At 33.6% G+C, this 16,932-nt stretch overlaps 2 protein-coding genes across 3 annotated transcripts in view; one reads left to right on the forward strand and one right to left on the reverse strand.

Annotated features, from left to right (window-relative positions):
* Positions 1-16,932, forward strand: part of fbxl13 (F-box and leucine-rich repeat protein 13) — a 238,244-nt gene that overhangs the window by 77,025 nt on the left and 144,287 nt on the right. The gene's annotated exons all lie outside the window — the stretch shown is intronic.
* lrrc17 (leucine rich repeat containing 17) overlaps positions 6,204-16,932 on the reverse strand; it is a 31,541-nt gene continuing 20,812 nt past the window's right edge. For both annotated transcript variants that reach the window (XM_028811716.2, XM_028811708.2), the window contains exons 3-4: positions 11,132-11,287; positions 6,204-7,268 (exon numbers count right to left, since the gene is read on the reverse strand). In XM_028811716.2, the coding sequence (XP_028667549.2) occupies positions 6,853-7,268; positions 11,132-11,287 (572 nt within the window). In that variant the 3' untranslated portion in view covers positions 6,204-6,852. The remainder of the gene's footprint in view (positions 7,269-11,131; positions 11,288-16,932) is intronic.

Consider the following 16,932-nt stretch of genomic DNA (forward strand, 5'->3'; position numbering starts at 1 on the left):
AAATAAATGTAAGAAGTGTACATAATACTTAAGTTGTGATCACATTAATGTATGTTGCATGTTCTACTTTTGTCTATACTTTTTGTCTTTTACTCATTAGCCATCTCCAGTTATTTAATTACCACTAATGCCAATGACTTCTGGGTTCAGGATTAATCTTTTGAGTGAGGCCATGCCTGAAGCATTTCAGATGTCTAAGTAACTGATGTCTTATGCTTTGCTTTTCTGTACTTTTTGAGCTGCTGTTTCATCGAAATCTAGCAAATAGATATTGCATGATCTTCCTTTTCTGATTCCATGTTGGCCGTGGTCTAAACTATTTTATGCAAATTAGTTTTATTCTAGCTTATTTATATTGGTTGTTTCTGTTATTTTTACAGAGCAGTGTTGCCACTGTCTAGCAGGATAAAAACAAGTGTGTTACAGGGACATGAGCAACAAATCTTTATACAAAGAACAGCAGCTTGGTGAATAATCAATGAGAGTTTGAGATCAGATAATGACTGATGAAGATAAGGCAAACTGCAAACCACCCTCATGTGGGACAGGCAATATTTTTTAACCCTCTTTGCCCCTTTTCACTTTTCTCTTTCAGTGCAAAGTTAATGCGTTTTGTTTTAAATTTTTTAGTTTGTCACCATTTTCTTTAGGGTCCAGAATGGCACCAAAAATTGGCACCATGAGAACTTGGATGATAATACTGTTAAGAAGGGGACCAAAAATAACATTATTATTATTATTATTATTATTATTATTGTTATAAAATTCTCATTAAATTGATCATTTAAAGACACTCCACATTAGTAACATGAATGTTGGCTTTTTCTGTTGTGCTCAATACACCTGATGCTGCCTGGATAGCCTTCAACTCTCAATAACCATGTAATGGAAAAACTGGTTCAGAAAATGGAATGATGGACATTATACATTAGATGTTTAACTTGGAAAAGATAATACATTTTTTTATACATTTCAAATTGGCAAGCAATGTTTTACTTTAAACTTAAATGTAGTGGCACAGTTCTTTAACAGGAAAGATTATGTGCCAAGGCTATCTGCGCCAGCAGAACTGCTTCATTTTTCCTATTTGGAGATGCAAAACTGTGCTACACATGTTCATATTAAAAACAGCTGTTTCAAGGTTAATATCTGAATAAAAACACAAAGGAATCCTAAAAAATATTATTTCACCTTTATCCAAAATGTTACAACTTTACTATCACAGCACTTTACTTTCCACAGGCCATCCTGATCTAACATTTTTTTTATCTCTGCTTTTCAGGAATGAGATTAATGTCAAACAGAATCATTTTTAATGTGTTACTGATGTAATTCAGAATGTGTTCCAAAATACTACTGGTTTTTTCTAACATGTGAAGTAATTAAGTATGAAATACTGTTTTTCAAAATTTTGACAATCATTTCAGAGAGTGGATTCAGCGTAGGGAACACTTTAAGGCAGAGACACTATTGTCTGCTATTCCATTACGAGATAATTTTGTATTCATTACACATTATTTAACTTATGAAAGTCATTAAGTACCTTAGTATTCATGGATGCATATTTTGGTAATATGCCTGCACCTTTTGGTCAACTCTATTGCATGTATTGTCTCAACAAATTTATTTTTCTCATTACAAGTTAGCAAGTTTGTTAAAAAGAATTTAGCTAACTTTCCTAATCCTTTAATAATATTTACATTTAACTAATAATGAGGAGAATATCAGTAGTATTTCCAGACATTATTAATTAATATCAGAGTACTCACTGCCAGACGATCTTAGGCAACTCTTCGAGAGAAACCTTCTTATCAATGTCTCAGAATGTGGAATTCAAATATTCATATGATTCATTCTTCATCAATCTGAACAAAACTGCCTAAAATGCTAGATTAGATTTACCCTGACATACTAAAATTATATTAAAATATATCAAGTTCTGAACCATAATTTTGAACAATGCCATGTAGCTTGCTACTTTATGCTTTTAATTTTGGACAGTCCCGGAACTTTTTGGGTAAAGATATTTGCTTATCTATAAAATAGTGCTGGATTTTTCACTCATGCCAAATTCTTCTGTAGTAGTGTTTGGAGATGTGGAAAAAAAATGAGGGTAATTGGAGAGAAACCTGGACAGACATAATGAAAACATGCAATCTCCATACAGTAGCCAGAGGATATGGAATTTAAGCCCAGGTTACTGAACTAATGGACTAGCAACGCTAAGCACCTTAACAGTCAATTCTTATTATTACAGTCTTTTTTACTTAAACGTATACTGTTAGTTATAATGACTTTTTGCTTTGAGCAGCACAGTAGCTCAGAGGCTAGTGGTTATCACCTGAATGCAGTTTGCATGTTATCTCCATTTCTGCATTCATTCTTCTGTGTGCAGTCCAGTTTACCTCCCACATTCCAAAGACATGAAGGTTAAATTACATGGTGACTGTTCACTGGACTCATGTGGGCTAGTTCATGAGTGTACTCTATGATAGACTAATATACTGTTTAGGTTTGGTTTCTACCTTTTTCCTGATGCTATGGGGACATAGATTTTCTTGTGTTTCCCTGAACTGCATTAAGCAGGTTAAATGATGAATGTATAGATTTTTTTCTGTTGTAGTTTACACATACATGATAATATCCGTAAAGGATGTTTAAGCCATTCACTGAAAGTAGGGGGCTATGTCTCTTCATTCTGACAAGTATTTATGCATATAATTCAGTTATTCATCTTTAGTTATGTTTCTGCTTTTTGTAACAGTTTGGTTTGCTGTGTGCAGAGTGGGGGCAAAGCCTATTTCAGCAGCACTGGATGTAAGACAGAAAACAGTACTGAACACTGTGCCACTGCATTTCAAGACCTATTCATGCACACATCCATGGGACTAATTTGTATTCATCACTTAACTAAACCATGTCTTTGGTGATGTGGGAACAAAACTGGAAAGGCCATAGAAAAATCCACACAGACATGTGGAGAATGTGCAAACTCCACATAAGCAATAACCATGTATGCCTGGGATTTGTGAAGTACCAATGCTAACTACTACATTACAATGCCACCCACTTATATATTCTGCTTTTTGATTTTTTTTTCTATGTCAATGTATAACAGAATAGCTAGTCTTTGTTTTGCATTTCTTGCCATTTTATTAATGTTTTCCCATAATTTCATTTTTTCTCATTATACTTAATTGCTTTGTTATTTATTTCTGTTCTTCAGTTTACATCATATTTTATCCTCATTTAACATTTATTGGTGGATCATTCCATGTCAAATCAACTGATGGCCCATTCACTTTGGACTCCAAACATTCTGGAAAAATGACCAGATGTAGCCATGTTAGTCAGGAGACACCCTGTAAAATGTTTATGATGTAAGATCAGTATTTTCCAAGATACATCCAGTTTACTGAGGAGGTTGTGGATTTTATCCTGTCTCATTTTTTCATCAAATTTCACAAGTCCATAGCTCAAGAACTAAACCACAGAGCAGACTCAGACTTTTCACGCAGTATACATTAATTGGTATAGTATGTGATAAAATTGAAACATTTGGTCCAGATTACCCTACATGGTCAAAGCAGCCCCTTGAAACTGACCAAATATTTAATTGGAGTTTTTGGCTTAGCTATGTTTAGGCTTCAGAAACACATATTTGTAACCAACACAGACTTGTGATTTTTTCATTATTCAGTTAACTATATAGGCTTTCTGAAAAAGCAATAAACAGAAAAGTAACTGTATCAGGGTTTGAAAAGCAGACCTCTCAAATCCAGAAAATCATTTTGGATTTCATTTACAGAGCAGCTTAATGGCATGTGGGAATGTGCAGATCATTTTAAAAATATTTTTCATTTATTCTACATTGTCCCTACTTTCTCAAAACACAAACCTTACTTTCCTTATGTGAATCTTTCATATTTATTTTTCCATCTTAAACATAGGCTGAATGTCCCATGTATCAATAATGGTAATTATTGAGTATTCAATCAGTTGGTTATCAAAAATGTGAAACTTTTTTTCATATCTTATGTTGCTGAACAGAGAAAATGATTCTCCATGGCCAAAAGAGTACTTGGTACTTGAGAACACCACTGTTACATCCCTACAGAAGATGGCAAATGCCAAGTTAGCCAGGTCCGAATAACTGCCACTGAAGAAGCAGTCTGAGATCCTGTCCTCTCATGATCACACTCCTGATGGATGAAATGCATCCCTCACATACCCTATTGGAGGCAATGTTGGGTGCATGTATGATGAAAAATGTTGGATTGGTGTGATTCATGACAGGAGTGAAGTGGAATCAGACATCCTGATATGTTCCATGCATCCAAACTATCCTACACAATCTTTTAATTGGCCACCTAGAGATAGTATTTGTTGGGTGCCATTAAAGTGTGTCATTGCACTGCTTAGTGCACCTACAACGGTCAGTGGGAGGCAGGGCCGTCTTGATCTCAAAGACAAAAGATGCCCTACACTTTGCACTTCGATTGAAACAGAAATGAAATGGGTCACATTTCTGCTTCTGCAATATCAAGATGTTAACATTTCATTATAACTAGTGTTGATATTTAATGAAAAATTAAGAAGCTATTGTTAATGTGTTGTGCTTAATGTGCCTTTGGTGATTTATTTTTTTCCATTAATTTTATACCCAATTTAGTGATGAAGAACTTGATGATTATAATTACTGACAAATGGTAAATGTAACCCATATTTAGAATGGAAAATAAAAATGAAAGATTTATATAAGAAAATTAAGACTTGTTTTGAGAGAAAGAAAGAACCATGTAGGATACAGGAAAAATATTTTTAAAAATGTCTGGACATTTCCACAGTGCATTAAGCTGGTCTGAAAATTAGACCCATAATGATTTTCTCATATTTGAGATGTCTGCTGGTCAAACCCTGAAAATGTTTCTTGTTTGTTTATAACTCTTTGAAACACCCTGTGTAGTTATCTATAAACATGGAAAAAGTTTCAGCAGGCTGTATCAGTTAGCAGTATGGTTTCTGAAAGCCTAATAATGGCAAAGCCAAAGACACAAAATATTTTTTTCCATTTTAGAAGTGATGTCAAGTGGTTTCATCTGGACCAAACATTATGATTTCATTACTTATTACACCTATAATGTACCAGTATACAAAAATTGAGCCTGCTAGGTGATTTAGTTCTTGAGATGTAGTCTTGTGAAGTTGAAGAAAAAAATAAAGTCATGTCAAATTTGACACCCTTCTCCCCTCACAAAATTGGCTGTATCTTGGAAAGTATTGATCTTACATTAAAATAATTTTACAGGCTGTCTCTTGGATAACACAAGTATACCTGGTACTTTTTTCAGAATTTTCTGAGACCAAAGTGCATGGGATTTCTGAAAATTGGTTGATTTGACATAAAATGACCCTGATAATGAACTAATGATCACTTGCAAGGACCTGCTGAAATATATTATTATCTTGTAGTACTTGGGCCCTATTTTAGTTACAGTATGAGCTGGAGTATTTTAGTGGCTTTCAAAATTTCATTTGTATTGTATGAGTTTCTTCTCATATTCTAAAGTTTAGTTTGTTTGTATGTATTGGATTCATTTTGAGTGTGCCCATTGGTAGACTGGCATCCCAGCTGACCTAACTCCTGGTTTGTGTCCACGGCAATCAGAATAGCCCATAGGGTCCCTGCTGCCCTGAACAGAGTATGCGTGGAGTCCAAATTGATTCATAGGTGAAAAGAAAGAAGTATATTACAGAACCTAATATTATTTAATTTATGCATTTAATAACTTACTCTATGGTGCTTTGTACAATCAAAATACATTTGTTAAGAGTGGAGGTAAGGTGGTGTCTCACAGTTAGATTAAACAGAAAAAAGATGACTTTGTTCAAATAAATTAACTTTACTACAGATTATGTTATATTTTAAGGCCTTTAATCAAGACTTAATACAGTATGTCATGATGCATACCGAATAAGAGAACAAAAATATAATATTATATGTTGCAAATGTAATTGGAATCACAATGATCCTACTACATAAAAAACTTGAAATCTTGTAATAAACACTGTTGTGCATTACAATATAGAGAGGTGGAAGTGTTGGAATTAAAATAATTAAATTTACATGAACCTGTAATGCTAAAAACTAAAATATATAAGCATTATTTTCTACATGCTTACCCAATAACCATTCACAATATTTCCAAAATTAATTTAAGTCTGTTAACAGTGTTCAAGAGAAGTTACAATAAACACTCAACACTATAGCGATCTTAACAACAAAATGCCTGAACAAACATAGCAATATAGCAAATATGAAAGTCGATGGCCAAGCAATAATTTATACTTCTCTAGAGGCTTTCAAACAAACAGGTTTTATTATTCTTAGTACATTATTGTTGGTTTTCATACAGATTTCTTTTCAAAATATATGTAAACCTGAATTTTACTGTAAAGGCACGTTGTAAAAAACAAACCTGAATGTGGTCCTACTTGAAAGTAATGAATTCACTCTTTGAACACATAGTCATCATTTTGTTCCCATAAATGGAATGTATAATGATTAGGTTGTGTTAAAAGATGCATTCAGATATCAAAACCACATAAGCAATGCAGCATTTGTAAAAGGTCACAGTAAAAAAATAGACATCCTTGGAATATTTTATCTTTAAAGTTAGGTATAAAAAACACATTATTAAAATTAGCAGTGTTTACGAAAATGTATAACAACTAGGAACTGCCATTCTACCCCGTTATTACTAAGAAAACATTTCACCAAAGTTGAAATCTAAGTTAGATTTTCCTGAAGGTTGTACAACTAAGAAATAGTTTTGACTTCCCACTTAAAAATTATGTAAGCCTTATAATTTTAAAGGTTTCCTGAACCTTTGATCCAATCAAATGCTGTGGCATATGTTCCATATTCTCCTGATCTTCAGCATCAGAATTAACTTCCTGAATCCCATCAGTCTGTCCTGTCGGTTTGTCTTTGGGACATTCCTCATAATAACTTTTAACATATTCTTCCACAATCCACCCTTTGAACTCCTCAGGTTCTTTACATGTCAGGCCATCATGTTCAACACTATAGTGATGCTTTAGCCAGTAGAGTAGGTAATGGATGTTGTAATCACATCTCCATGGGTTACCACCGAGCCACAGTTTTTGCACAAAATACAGATTTTCTAGTACGCCGTAATCAAAATGTTCTAACAGATTTTTAGATAAATCCAACTCTCTGAGATGCAGAAGTCCAGAAAAGGCAGCTGTTAAAATAAATTAAATAGTGAAAAACACAGATATTTGTATTTAAAGAACAAAATGAAAACAATAACAATCCTTATTTTCTTTAAGGAAATTGTCGTGTAACTTGTACTTATAGAGAGAGGTTAGAAGCACACACTGATACAGCACATTGCTGCACCCACCACATGACAAACCAACTTAGGATCCCAGATTAGGACCCCCATGCAAGGGGTGACATCTCAGCACCACAGTAGTTCAGATGGAATCAGTGTGAGTTTTTTTATGGTGGCTGGAGTGCCAATTCTGCCACCAACCCTCAGGTTTTCCCCTGCCGGTTGAGGGCCTACATGCAGGGCTGGATGCAGATTAACATCATACCCAGGATGGAGCAATTGTAGGTTAAGGGCCTTGCTCAAGGGCCCAACAAAGTAGAGTCACTTTTGGCGTTTACGGGATTTGAACCGGCAACCTTCCGATTGCCAGTGCAGATCCCTAGCCTCAGAGCCACCACTCCACCCCTTATACTTATTGTAATTTAAATTTTATTTTATTTTATTTATTTATTTATTTATTTATTTATTTATTTATTTATTTATTACTGTTAAAATAATTTGGAATGCATGAAAAATGTCCTCATCAATTGTCTTTAAATACTTCAAAAATCTGATCCTGTCAGTACTGGAGCTTAAGATGTGGCACTGCACTGCTGTTTCTGCAAATAAACATCTCTTGAATTATTTGTTTAGCTTATGTTCTGTTATAAAGTCCTGTAAGATGCAGGAGGCATTATTGTTTAGAAGGCAGTTAGAAGTTATACTTAACATCTTTTTTAATGCATAAATTATGTATTGCATTGCTTTGTGACATAAGTTAGAACTGAATTATACTTTCTTCTTTACAATTCATTTAACATTTACTGCGAGTTTAAACTTGTAAAGATGTCAGGAAGCTATATATGTTTTATGTTGCAATATATTCAGGTAATCTTATACATTTCTGGAAATGCTTATATGCAAAAGGTATTTTTTTTTTAAAGTGTGGAAAACTGGAAACATTTTAAAGTACTTTGCAGACTACATTACATAATAATCTCTGTCTTAGCATGTTTAAGTTTACTAACACCATTATAACGCCTGGTTTAAAGAAAATAATAATGTGAGTCATTTCTTTGAATATTTTGTACACAATATCATCAGTTTTCTGAGAGGTGTCCTATATAAGAATATATTAAATTAACAATCTAACTGAAATGCATCACTGAAAAGTTACAGTATATGTACAGTAATTTCATGCAATTTAAGTTCAGCTAAATGTGGGCACCTCACATTAATTACATCAATTTATTTTGTGTGCAACACACAGAAAATCTGATGCTAGACTCGAGAAAGTTCTTTTCAATTGTGCTGGCACTTTTATTTCTGTCTTTCTATTTTTGTGCCATTCAGATATGTGACATATAAATAATGAAATCATGGAAAACTATCGTCATATGTATAACACTAAATCACACATTTAACAATAAGTTTAACTGGAGACTGAGCATACTGTTTATGTTAAAAGTAAAGTGCTTAAGCAAACAGTACTGTGCTTAAATACCTGTCACTGAAATAAAGTCTACCATGTATCCTGCTGTAGATCCGTGTAATGCAAACAGGCCACACAAGACTAAAGCTGAATATATACATTATGTGTCACAACAAGGTCATTTCATGTTATACTAAAAGAAGTGAAATTGTCTTGATGTTCATACTTGCATTCCAACATTAAAATAGAGAAGAAAATGAAAAAAGGATACTTTGTGATTTAAGAAAAATTAAATTATCTTAAAATAAGAACTAATTTTACTATATAAAGACCCTGAAGAATGCAGATCTGTAATCTATTTTCTTGAGGCTTTCAGTATGGAGTTTCACTCAAATTAGCTCTTAAATCAGTTCCCGATTTGAAAATCAAGCACTATATTCATAAAACAGCTAATATGGCTATAACATGTTATGACACACCCTCTGGATTCCTTCAGTGTATATTATAGATGTTTATTATGTGTTTATTTTGTGTGCCTTATGATATTTCATCATTCCAGTTTAATTATTCTCTTTTATTTTATGTAGAGTGGCACACTGAGTGGTATTTTTCCTGCATAGTACCTGGGCCTTGAGCCTAGTTTTCTTTCATATGAAATCTTTATGTTCTGTATGCACTTCCGTAAACATGCTATTAAGTTAAATTGCTAGCGTGATTGTCTATAAGTGTGTCTTGTGATGGATAGGCATCCTGCCTGATAATGGTTGCTATTGGGATACTGTCCTGTAAGCCATAGCAGGCATAAATATACTCAGAAATAGATGGAAGTATAAATGGTTAATGCACTCCATTTCAGAAACATTATAGTGCCTGAATTTCAAATATGACTGAGTTTTTTGTTTTAAGGAAAATTAGCATTGCTTTGAATGTGCTAATTTTTCGTTAGCTGGCTGTTGGATAAACAAAATACATACTGTATTCAGAATATTAGATTCAAAATTTTGAACTGAGTATTAAATACATGCTGGAATCTATTAATTTTAAAATGGGCAGGCTTGCAAGCAATTCTTAACAGAAAAGACCACAATTCAAGAAGATCACTGAATGCAACATCAGAGGGATCACAAACACTTGCATCAGGGCATCTTAATCCTCCATTCCAAAAGTATATTATTGTAGAATAATAGAAAATTAAATGCCCCAGAGGAAAACCATATGAACACAAAGGAGAATATTGAAACTCTACAGTATATAAAAGGTGTACCTTGGGTTTGTGAAAGGCGCTCTATAAATGCAACTTATTATTATTTATTACCAGCTGTAAAAAGAACATATAACCCAAGTATTATGCTACAAGAAGTGTGTGACACAGGTTATTATATCCTTACTTTTTCATCTTTTGTTACAGTATATAATCCCAGAATGTACCCTGAGCAACACAGACTTAAATTAAATTGGCTAAATGACATCCTGCTGCAAACATTTCTATATATACGGTACATATACTTTGGCATCCACTAACAGCCTAGGCTGAAAATTTGTTTTGAAGAAGATAGTACTCAAAGCACCTCTTTACAGGAGTTGAAGTGAAGCAATGACCAGCATCTTGTTAATTGGCGATTAATAATATTAACTTTTGATGTAAAATTTTAGAAGCAATCTATCCTAAAAAATTGGACTCAAAACTACAAGACTGTAAATTAAACCCAACTTTATCACATAACTTTGAGATGTTTATCTAACTTGTCTGTATGCAAAAAATGCACATTACTGCTCATTTATGGATTGCTGTGCTATGGAATATAATAAATTGGCTGTTTGAATGTCCTTAGAATGCCAACGTATATCCAGAATTTATTTATTTATGTATTTATGTTATGAATCTTTATGTCGTAGCGGAGAGCTGATAAAGCTTTCTTATTTTTGCCTGGAGTATGGAGTTTTAGATCTGTTTGTTTTAAGTATAATAAATTGCATAAGGACGTTTAAGAAAATTGCTATGGGTCTATAACACACTGATAATCTATAAGATAGTCCTTTGTATTATGGCAGGACTTGCATAGAAAGAGGATGAGAAGATACTGTATGTACATCTGCAAATAATTTAAACTGTCTCAATGAACAATAAAATAATTAAAACCTCATCACCAATGTAATTTAGTAAAATAATGAACTGTTTCACTCTGTGAAATGCACACCTTATTCTGAGGAAAAATAAAGTATTGATCGTGCAAACTTGAAACCACATAATTATTACTGTTCACTATATTAGATAAAATGAAAGTTAAGTTATGGAATAATTGCATTAAAATGAGATGGATGAGTGGAAGAATATTAAAAATCATGAAAAGACACTTACCCATGTCAATGTGTTGTATGGCATTGCTGCTTAAATTAAGTACTTTAAGGTCCTTTAAACCAAGAAACTCTTTTGCTTTTAAGTGTTTGATTTTATTCCTGGAGAGGTCGATTCTAAAGACTTCTGGTGGGATGTCGGCTGGAACTTTTTTCAGGTCTGTGAAGAAAGATGAAATATTACAAGGCTATTAACTTTTAGTGTTTCATTAATTTCTTGCCAAAAAGTAAAGAAAGGCTATAGAAATCTTATTGTGAACTCCCAACTTTGAAAGAGGGGATATCTTTAAAAAAAAAAAAAAGATTTTATAATGCTAAAAATTTTGTTGAAAAATATTATCCCTGTTCAGTGTTGTCATATGTATATACAGTAGCACAATGAGATTATAACCTATAGAATAATGACAACCACATAATACCAACAAGAGAAAATGCATATAACACCATATATTCAGTAGAACTCAAAATAATGTATACAAAACACTCATTCATTTATCAGTATGAGGAACTGTTGAGTACCCCAGTGGTTATAAACTATCCCTCAGTCAGGAGGTGGGAGAGCCCATGCACTACTACAACTGTTCTTTCACCAATCAGATCCTCTCATGCTTCTCTCTGTTAATACTCATTAATATTAGTTTTACCAAAACATTCTTATTTATTAAAGAATCATGACCTCAGATTTGGAGGTGCTGATTTTCATTCTGACATTTTCACAGTTAGTTGCACATTGGAGAACCCAGTCTAATAAGACCAAAATGACTACATATGGAAATATTGTTGTCCCCAAGCAGGACTTTTTCCAAGTCTCTATACGGCATCGATATTGGGAGGTGTTTTTTCTACCAGCATTGAATGAAGCATAGATTCAGGTCAAAATTAAAAAATTTGAATGGTCAAGACAGTGTGAGTTAAGGTTATGAATAAAAACAATAAAATAAAAAAAGGAAAAAAGTATTTTTTAAAAACAGTAAGCAAACAGACAGCATAGATGCTGGTGTCTTTAAAGTGGCCCTTTGTGAATGTGTGCTTGTCTTTGGCAATGGGCTGGCTCCTTGTCTAGGGTTGGTTTCTGACCTGCAGCTTACATATTGCTGTGTCCAATACTAGACTGTCTTTTGTGGACTAATAAAATAAGTGTGTTAGTAATGACACAACAAGGTGCATTATTTAAGCAATGAGAGATGATGTCACTTTGTGTGTAGTTCCCATTAACAGAACTCCTGTGCAATAACTAAAAATATATGTAAAGACAGAAGAAACACTCCTATGGAAAGGAAGACTTTCCTAATGCATCAGTTAGGACAGAAGTGACAATGATTGCAGGCTGACCTAACTCTAGCACAGTTGAATATACAACTTTATCAAGTAGCTCTAACCACATGTTTTTTAAACTAACTGTATCTTGTACAATTGTTACAGAGCAAATCTATGGCATTCTGTCTACTATAGTCTTTTTGCATTCTCAGGCATATTTCCTGATAATCAAAAACACTGCAGGCTTTGTTTACCCATCTTACTATGCCCAAATACAGGTGCTTTCTACAGTCAATGCTCCAAGGTTGCATCCAAACTATTTTTATAAAAATAAAAAATATATACCATATAAAGTCTTTTCTGAAAAGTGTCTCTTATCTTTAAGCATGTTCATATTACTTAAGCTCCAAGATGCTGTCTGCTGGTGAACGTGGTAGAAGTACATTAAAACAACAGAAAATGGCTTGTGTCTTTTGCACCATGCCTGTGGCTTGCCAGTGCAATCCAGAAGTAGCTGAAAGCATTGAAGTAAACAGTACTATAGGTGGGCAGATAAAATAACCAAATAAATGGTGTTTTGTGCCTATCTTAAAGAGATATGATTTAAGGACTTCTTCAAATTTGCAAAGTATGTGTAGACAGGTCTAGTCTTCAAATATTTTTATTAGTAAAAATGGCCTCTCTATTACAGAAGGCTGGTACAGTACAGAAAACTATATTTCCCCTGTTGCATCAGTTTGGTTGTAGTCTCCCACTCCTACCCCAGTATATGATTTCTTAGAACTCCTGATGAGTAAGATCACAAAGAAGTGGAACTAACCTCTGGTCAGACCTTTTGAAATAGAGAATAATCACTCCATAGTGCCAATCCATAGGTGTTCTCTCTGCTTTCCATTCAAGAACTGATCATGACACCTCAGCAGTTTAAAGTATGTATATAAATGTTATAAGGTTTCATACTTCACTGCTGTAATTATGAATCAATGTTAACGGTGTGAGCCTGTATCCAGTGAAGAGTTCTATACAAGAAATTAATTGAATTTAACTTTTTTTCCTCAACATTGAATATTTCTGATTTGTCACTGCAGATCTTTAGAATAACCTTATTACTGAAATGCACACAGCTTTTTTCTGGTAAATGTCTGTTTGCCAAATTTTCCAGCTCCTTGAAGTGTTTCCTTCCACATCTTTGCTCCTTCCACAACTTTGCAATATCCTCTTTTGAGTTCAGCATTACTACCTATTTCTATCCTTGCTATAAATAGGTAGTCCATCCTGGTCTTACCAAATCTTGAAATGACTTGCCTGAATGTCTTTGAAGCCATCCAAATATCATTTTCCATGGCCTCACACAAATCTGTGGCACTAATTTCCACCTTTATTGCTGGGTACAACCTCCCCATCAGATTCCATCAGCTCACACTCCGTGGTAAGCCTCCTCTTTTAAATTGACAGCTCACCATTGATACTTTCAGATGTAAACAGCCACTCATAAACAAAGCTATTTGTATTAGCCTCTACTACTGAAGTTCTGAACAGGTTCCACACGAATTCCATTTTGTTGACCTCCCTTAAGAAGTGTTTCTAGGAGTAAAAACTAAACCCATCCCGAGCTCAGCCATCATCTCGGTACACCTAGAACATTCTCAGTCATTCAGTTCCTAAGGTTTGTCCAGTCAGTGGCACAGTTTTTTAAGCCAGCTCTTCCCCAGCCAATGATAAGTGGATAATTCAACACCATCTTTTACCCGACTATTTCAAACATGCAGCCTTAGCTCAGATGACAATATTATTCACTAACCTATGACCCAAGCTTTCAGTCACAAAATACTGTATCCCGAGGAGCAATTTATGTCTTACAGTTAGCACATATGGCCAATGTCTAACATGGAAACCCAAAAATTAATTAATCACTTGGTGTTAAGATCACATGGGCCATTTATCCCAGGTCTTTTTAGGTTTGACCTATCTTTTCTAAGTGGCCATTGAAGTCTCTCAATAGGACTACCTAGACTGTCGTTGGTACCCTTTTGAGTACTTGATGTATTTTGTCTTTGATTGCAAATGGAGAATAAAAGGTGACATGATGAAAGTGTGTAGAAATATGAAGGAAACATACAGTGGATGTTAGCTGTTACATTAATATACATTTTTCAACAAGGAACATTTTTGGAAACTTGTTAAGAGCAAATTTAGCACAAATGTTAGAAAGTTTTTCTTCATACAAAGACACATGAAATGAATTACAAGTAGTTTGCTAGATATTAGGACTTAAGGGACCTTCAAATGTTGACCTAATGTTACAGTATTTTGGAAAATTTATGTAAATAGGGTTGGTGAGCTTGGTGGACTGAATGGCCTGTTCTTGATGTAATTGTTGTAACATTCTAATATTTGAATAAGTCCAGTAGCTTTGCAGTGTTCTTTTATAATATTGAGTCCAAAATTGTTCTTTAAATGCTTCATAAGTGCAAAGTATATCTTGGACTTTACCTTTCTTTTGATCAAAACAACATGCTATATAACACAACATTCATTTGCATTTTATAATAACAAATATACTGTGTTAAAAATATGGTTGTGTACCAAATGAATCAGAGTAATAGGTCTAACTTGGTGTTTGTATCTAATTTGTATGCATTCTACTTTAGTAGATACACTGTGTGAATCTGCTTGATTTAAACTAGTTTGTTTAGCTTATTGGTGGATCCTAAAAGGTTTCATTTTTAAGGAAGGGAAGAGGAAAATATCCTTACTTAGCATGTTTTCAAGGAGTGGTCTCCTGTATAATGTTTACTAGTAAAGTTTGGTTGAATTTGGTGGGTATATTTTATTATATTTTCTTAATGTATGCCTACTTTTCAAATTGGCTTAAGATAACAAAAAATATCTGATGTATTATAAACAGATGGCACAGTGGTGCAGAGGACAGCAGGTTTGCATGACAGATCTAGCTTATTGGGTTTGAATCCTGCACTTGGTTGCTTTCTGTATTGTTTACACACCTCAAAGCATGAAATTAGAATCAACATAGTTAAAAGTGTAAGGTACATTTGGCAGCATATCTTGACAGTTTACTAATTGGTTTCATTTTTAAAACCATGGTTTATTACACCATGAATAACTAGTGCTGAGTAGCTTTTGTTTCTTATTATGAAAATATCTATCTGCCACTGTACATTATACCATTTATGGATAGTACCCAAATAATGAGGTACCACAAACTTGAATAAGAAGTAAAGAAGAGATATAGTACTGACTTGACACAATGATGAGGTCTTAATATGAAGCATAAACATCAGGCAAGTAGACTGCCTAATGTAAAAGTGCATGTAATGCTCCTAACCTGTAGGAGGAACAGGGATTGGGAAGTTATAGCAAAGCTGGTGCTACACTATATTAAAGAATCTGTAAAGCACCACACAGAGTAACCCACTTTATAAATAAAAAAATTATTTAAAAATGACTTGTGTCATAATTATGTTTCTAAAGTCTCCATTTTTAACAATCCCCTCAAAATAACATCTTTAAATACAGAATATTATACTATTGGACACTTTCCATTTTTTTGCTTCTTTTCAAGTTGTGGGATTCCCAGTGGTTTAGAACTTAAGAAAAAAATGCCATGACATCATTCATACTATTAAAAAACTATTGTCTGGAAATTGTCTGGTCTTTAGCTCAGTTAGTGCAAGATGTGGCATGTAACGGAATAAGTGTTGAATCTTTTTCCAATTTCTAAAAAGAAGCCAAACAAACAGTTATAACTATGATCGGCTTATGTGAGACATACATCTGACTAGTCTGTTATAACTCATGGATGAATAATATGAACCATATGGTAATCCCAAAACTGCATTTTTTTTCACCTCTCCATTGGCAGCAAATGGTAATATACCGTAGCATTCCCTCTAACTGAATAGACTCAGAGTAAAATAACACCTGTGTTTATAAATATGAAGTGAAGATTAATCCATCTTTGCTGTGATCCCTCTTTTTTCCTTTAAAAATTCATCAGTAAGTAGAAACTCTTTCAGGAGTTTTTTTTTACATAACCCTGGCATTTAGAACATAGCTTTTATGGTGATATCACTGTATATCAGTGTATGCTTAGAAACCTCAACTATTGTAAATGTAGTACATAAATATTTAAAAAAATACAAAATGAAAAATAAGAAAATTATTTGCACACTCTTGAGTGAGATCATATAAACTTCATACATACTGTATAGTATTTAGCTTATGAATGATACAGGATGCTGTGGGACAACAGTGTTAGTTACTCTGCTTCCAAATTTCTATCTGTCTGCAGTAACTGAAATCATCTTTTATCATGAATGGCAGTATTTAGATTTCTTTTTCCCATTCTAGAGTTTCTGTAGTCAACATTGTATTAAATATTAAAGTGTAATGCTAAATGGTATTTAAAAGTTGTGGCTCACATCTCATGTAAAATAAAGACATGCTCCCCGTGTAACATTCTGCTCATATTTGTTTCATATTAAATACGTTTACAATTTTTTTCTGCATAATGACTATTTAGACCAG

The sequence above is a fragment of the Erpetoichthys calabaricus genome, chromosome 1 (assembly GCF_900747795.2).
Source record: "Erpetoichthys calabaricus chromosome 1, fErpCal1.3, whole genome shotgun sequence".
Classification (NCBI taxonomy): domain Eukaryota; kingdom Metazoa; phylum Chordata; class Cladistia; order Polypteriformes; family Polypteridae; genus Erpetoichthys; species Erpetoichthys calabaricus.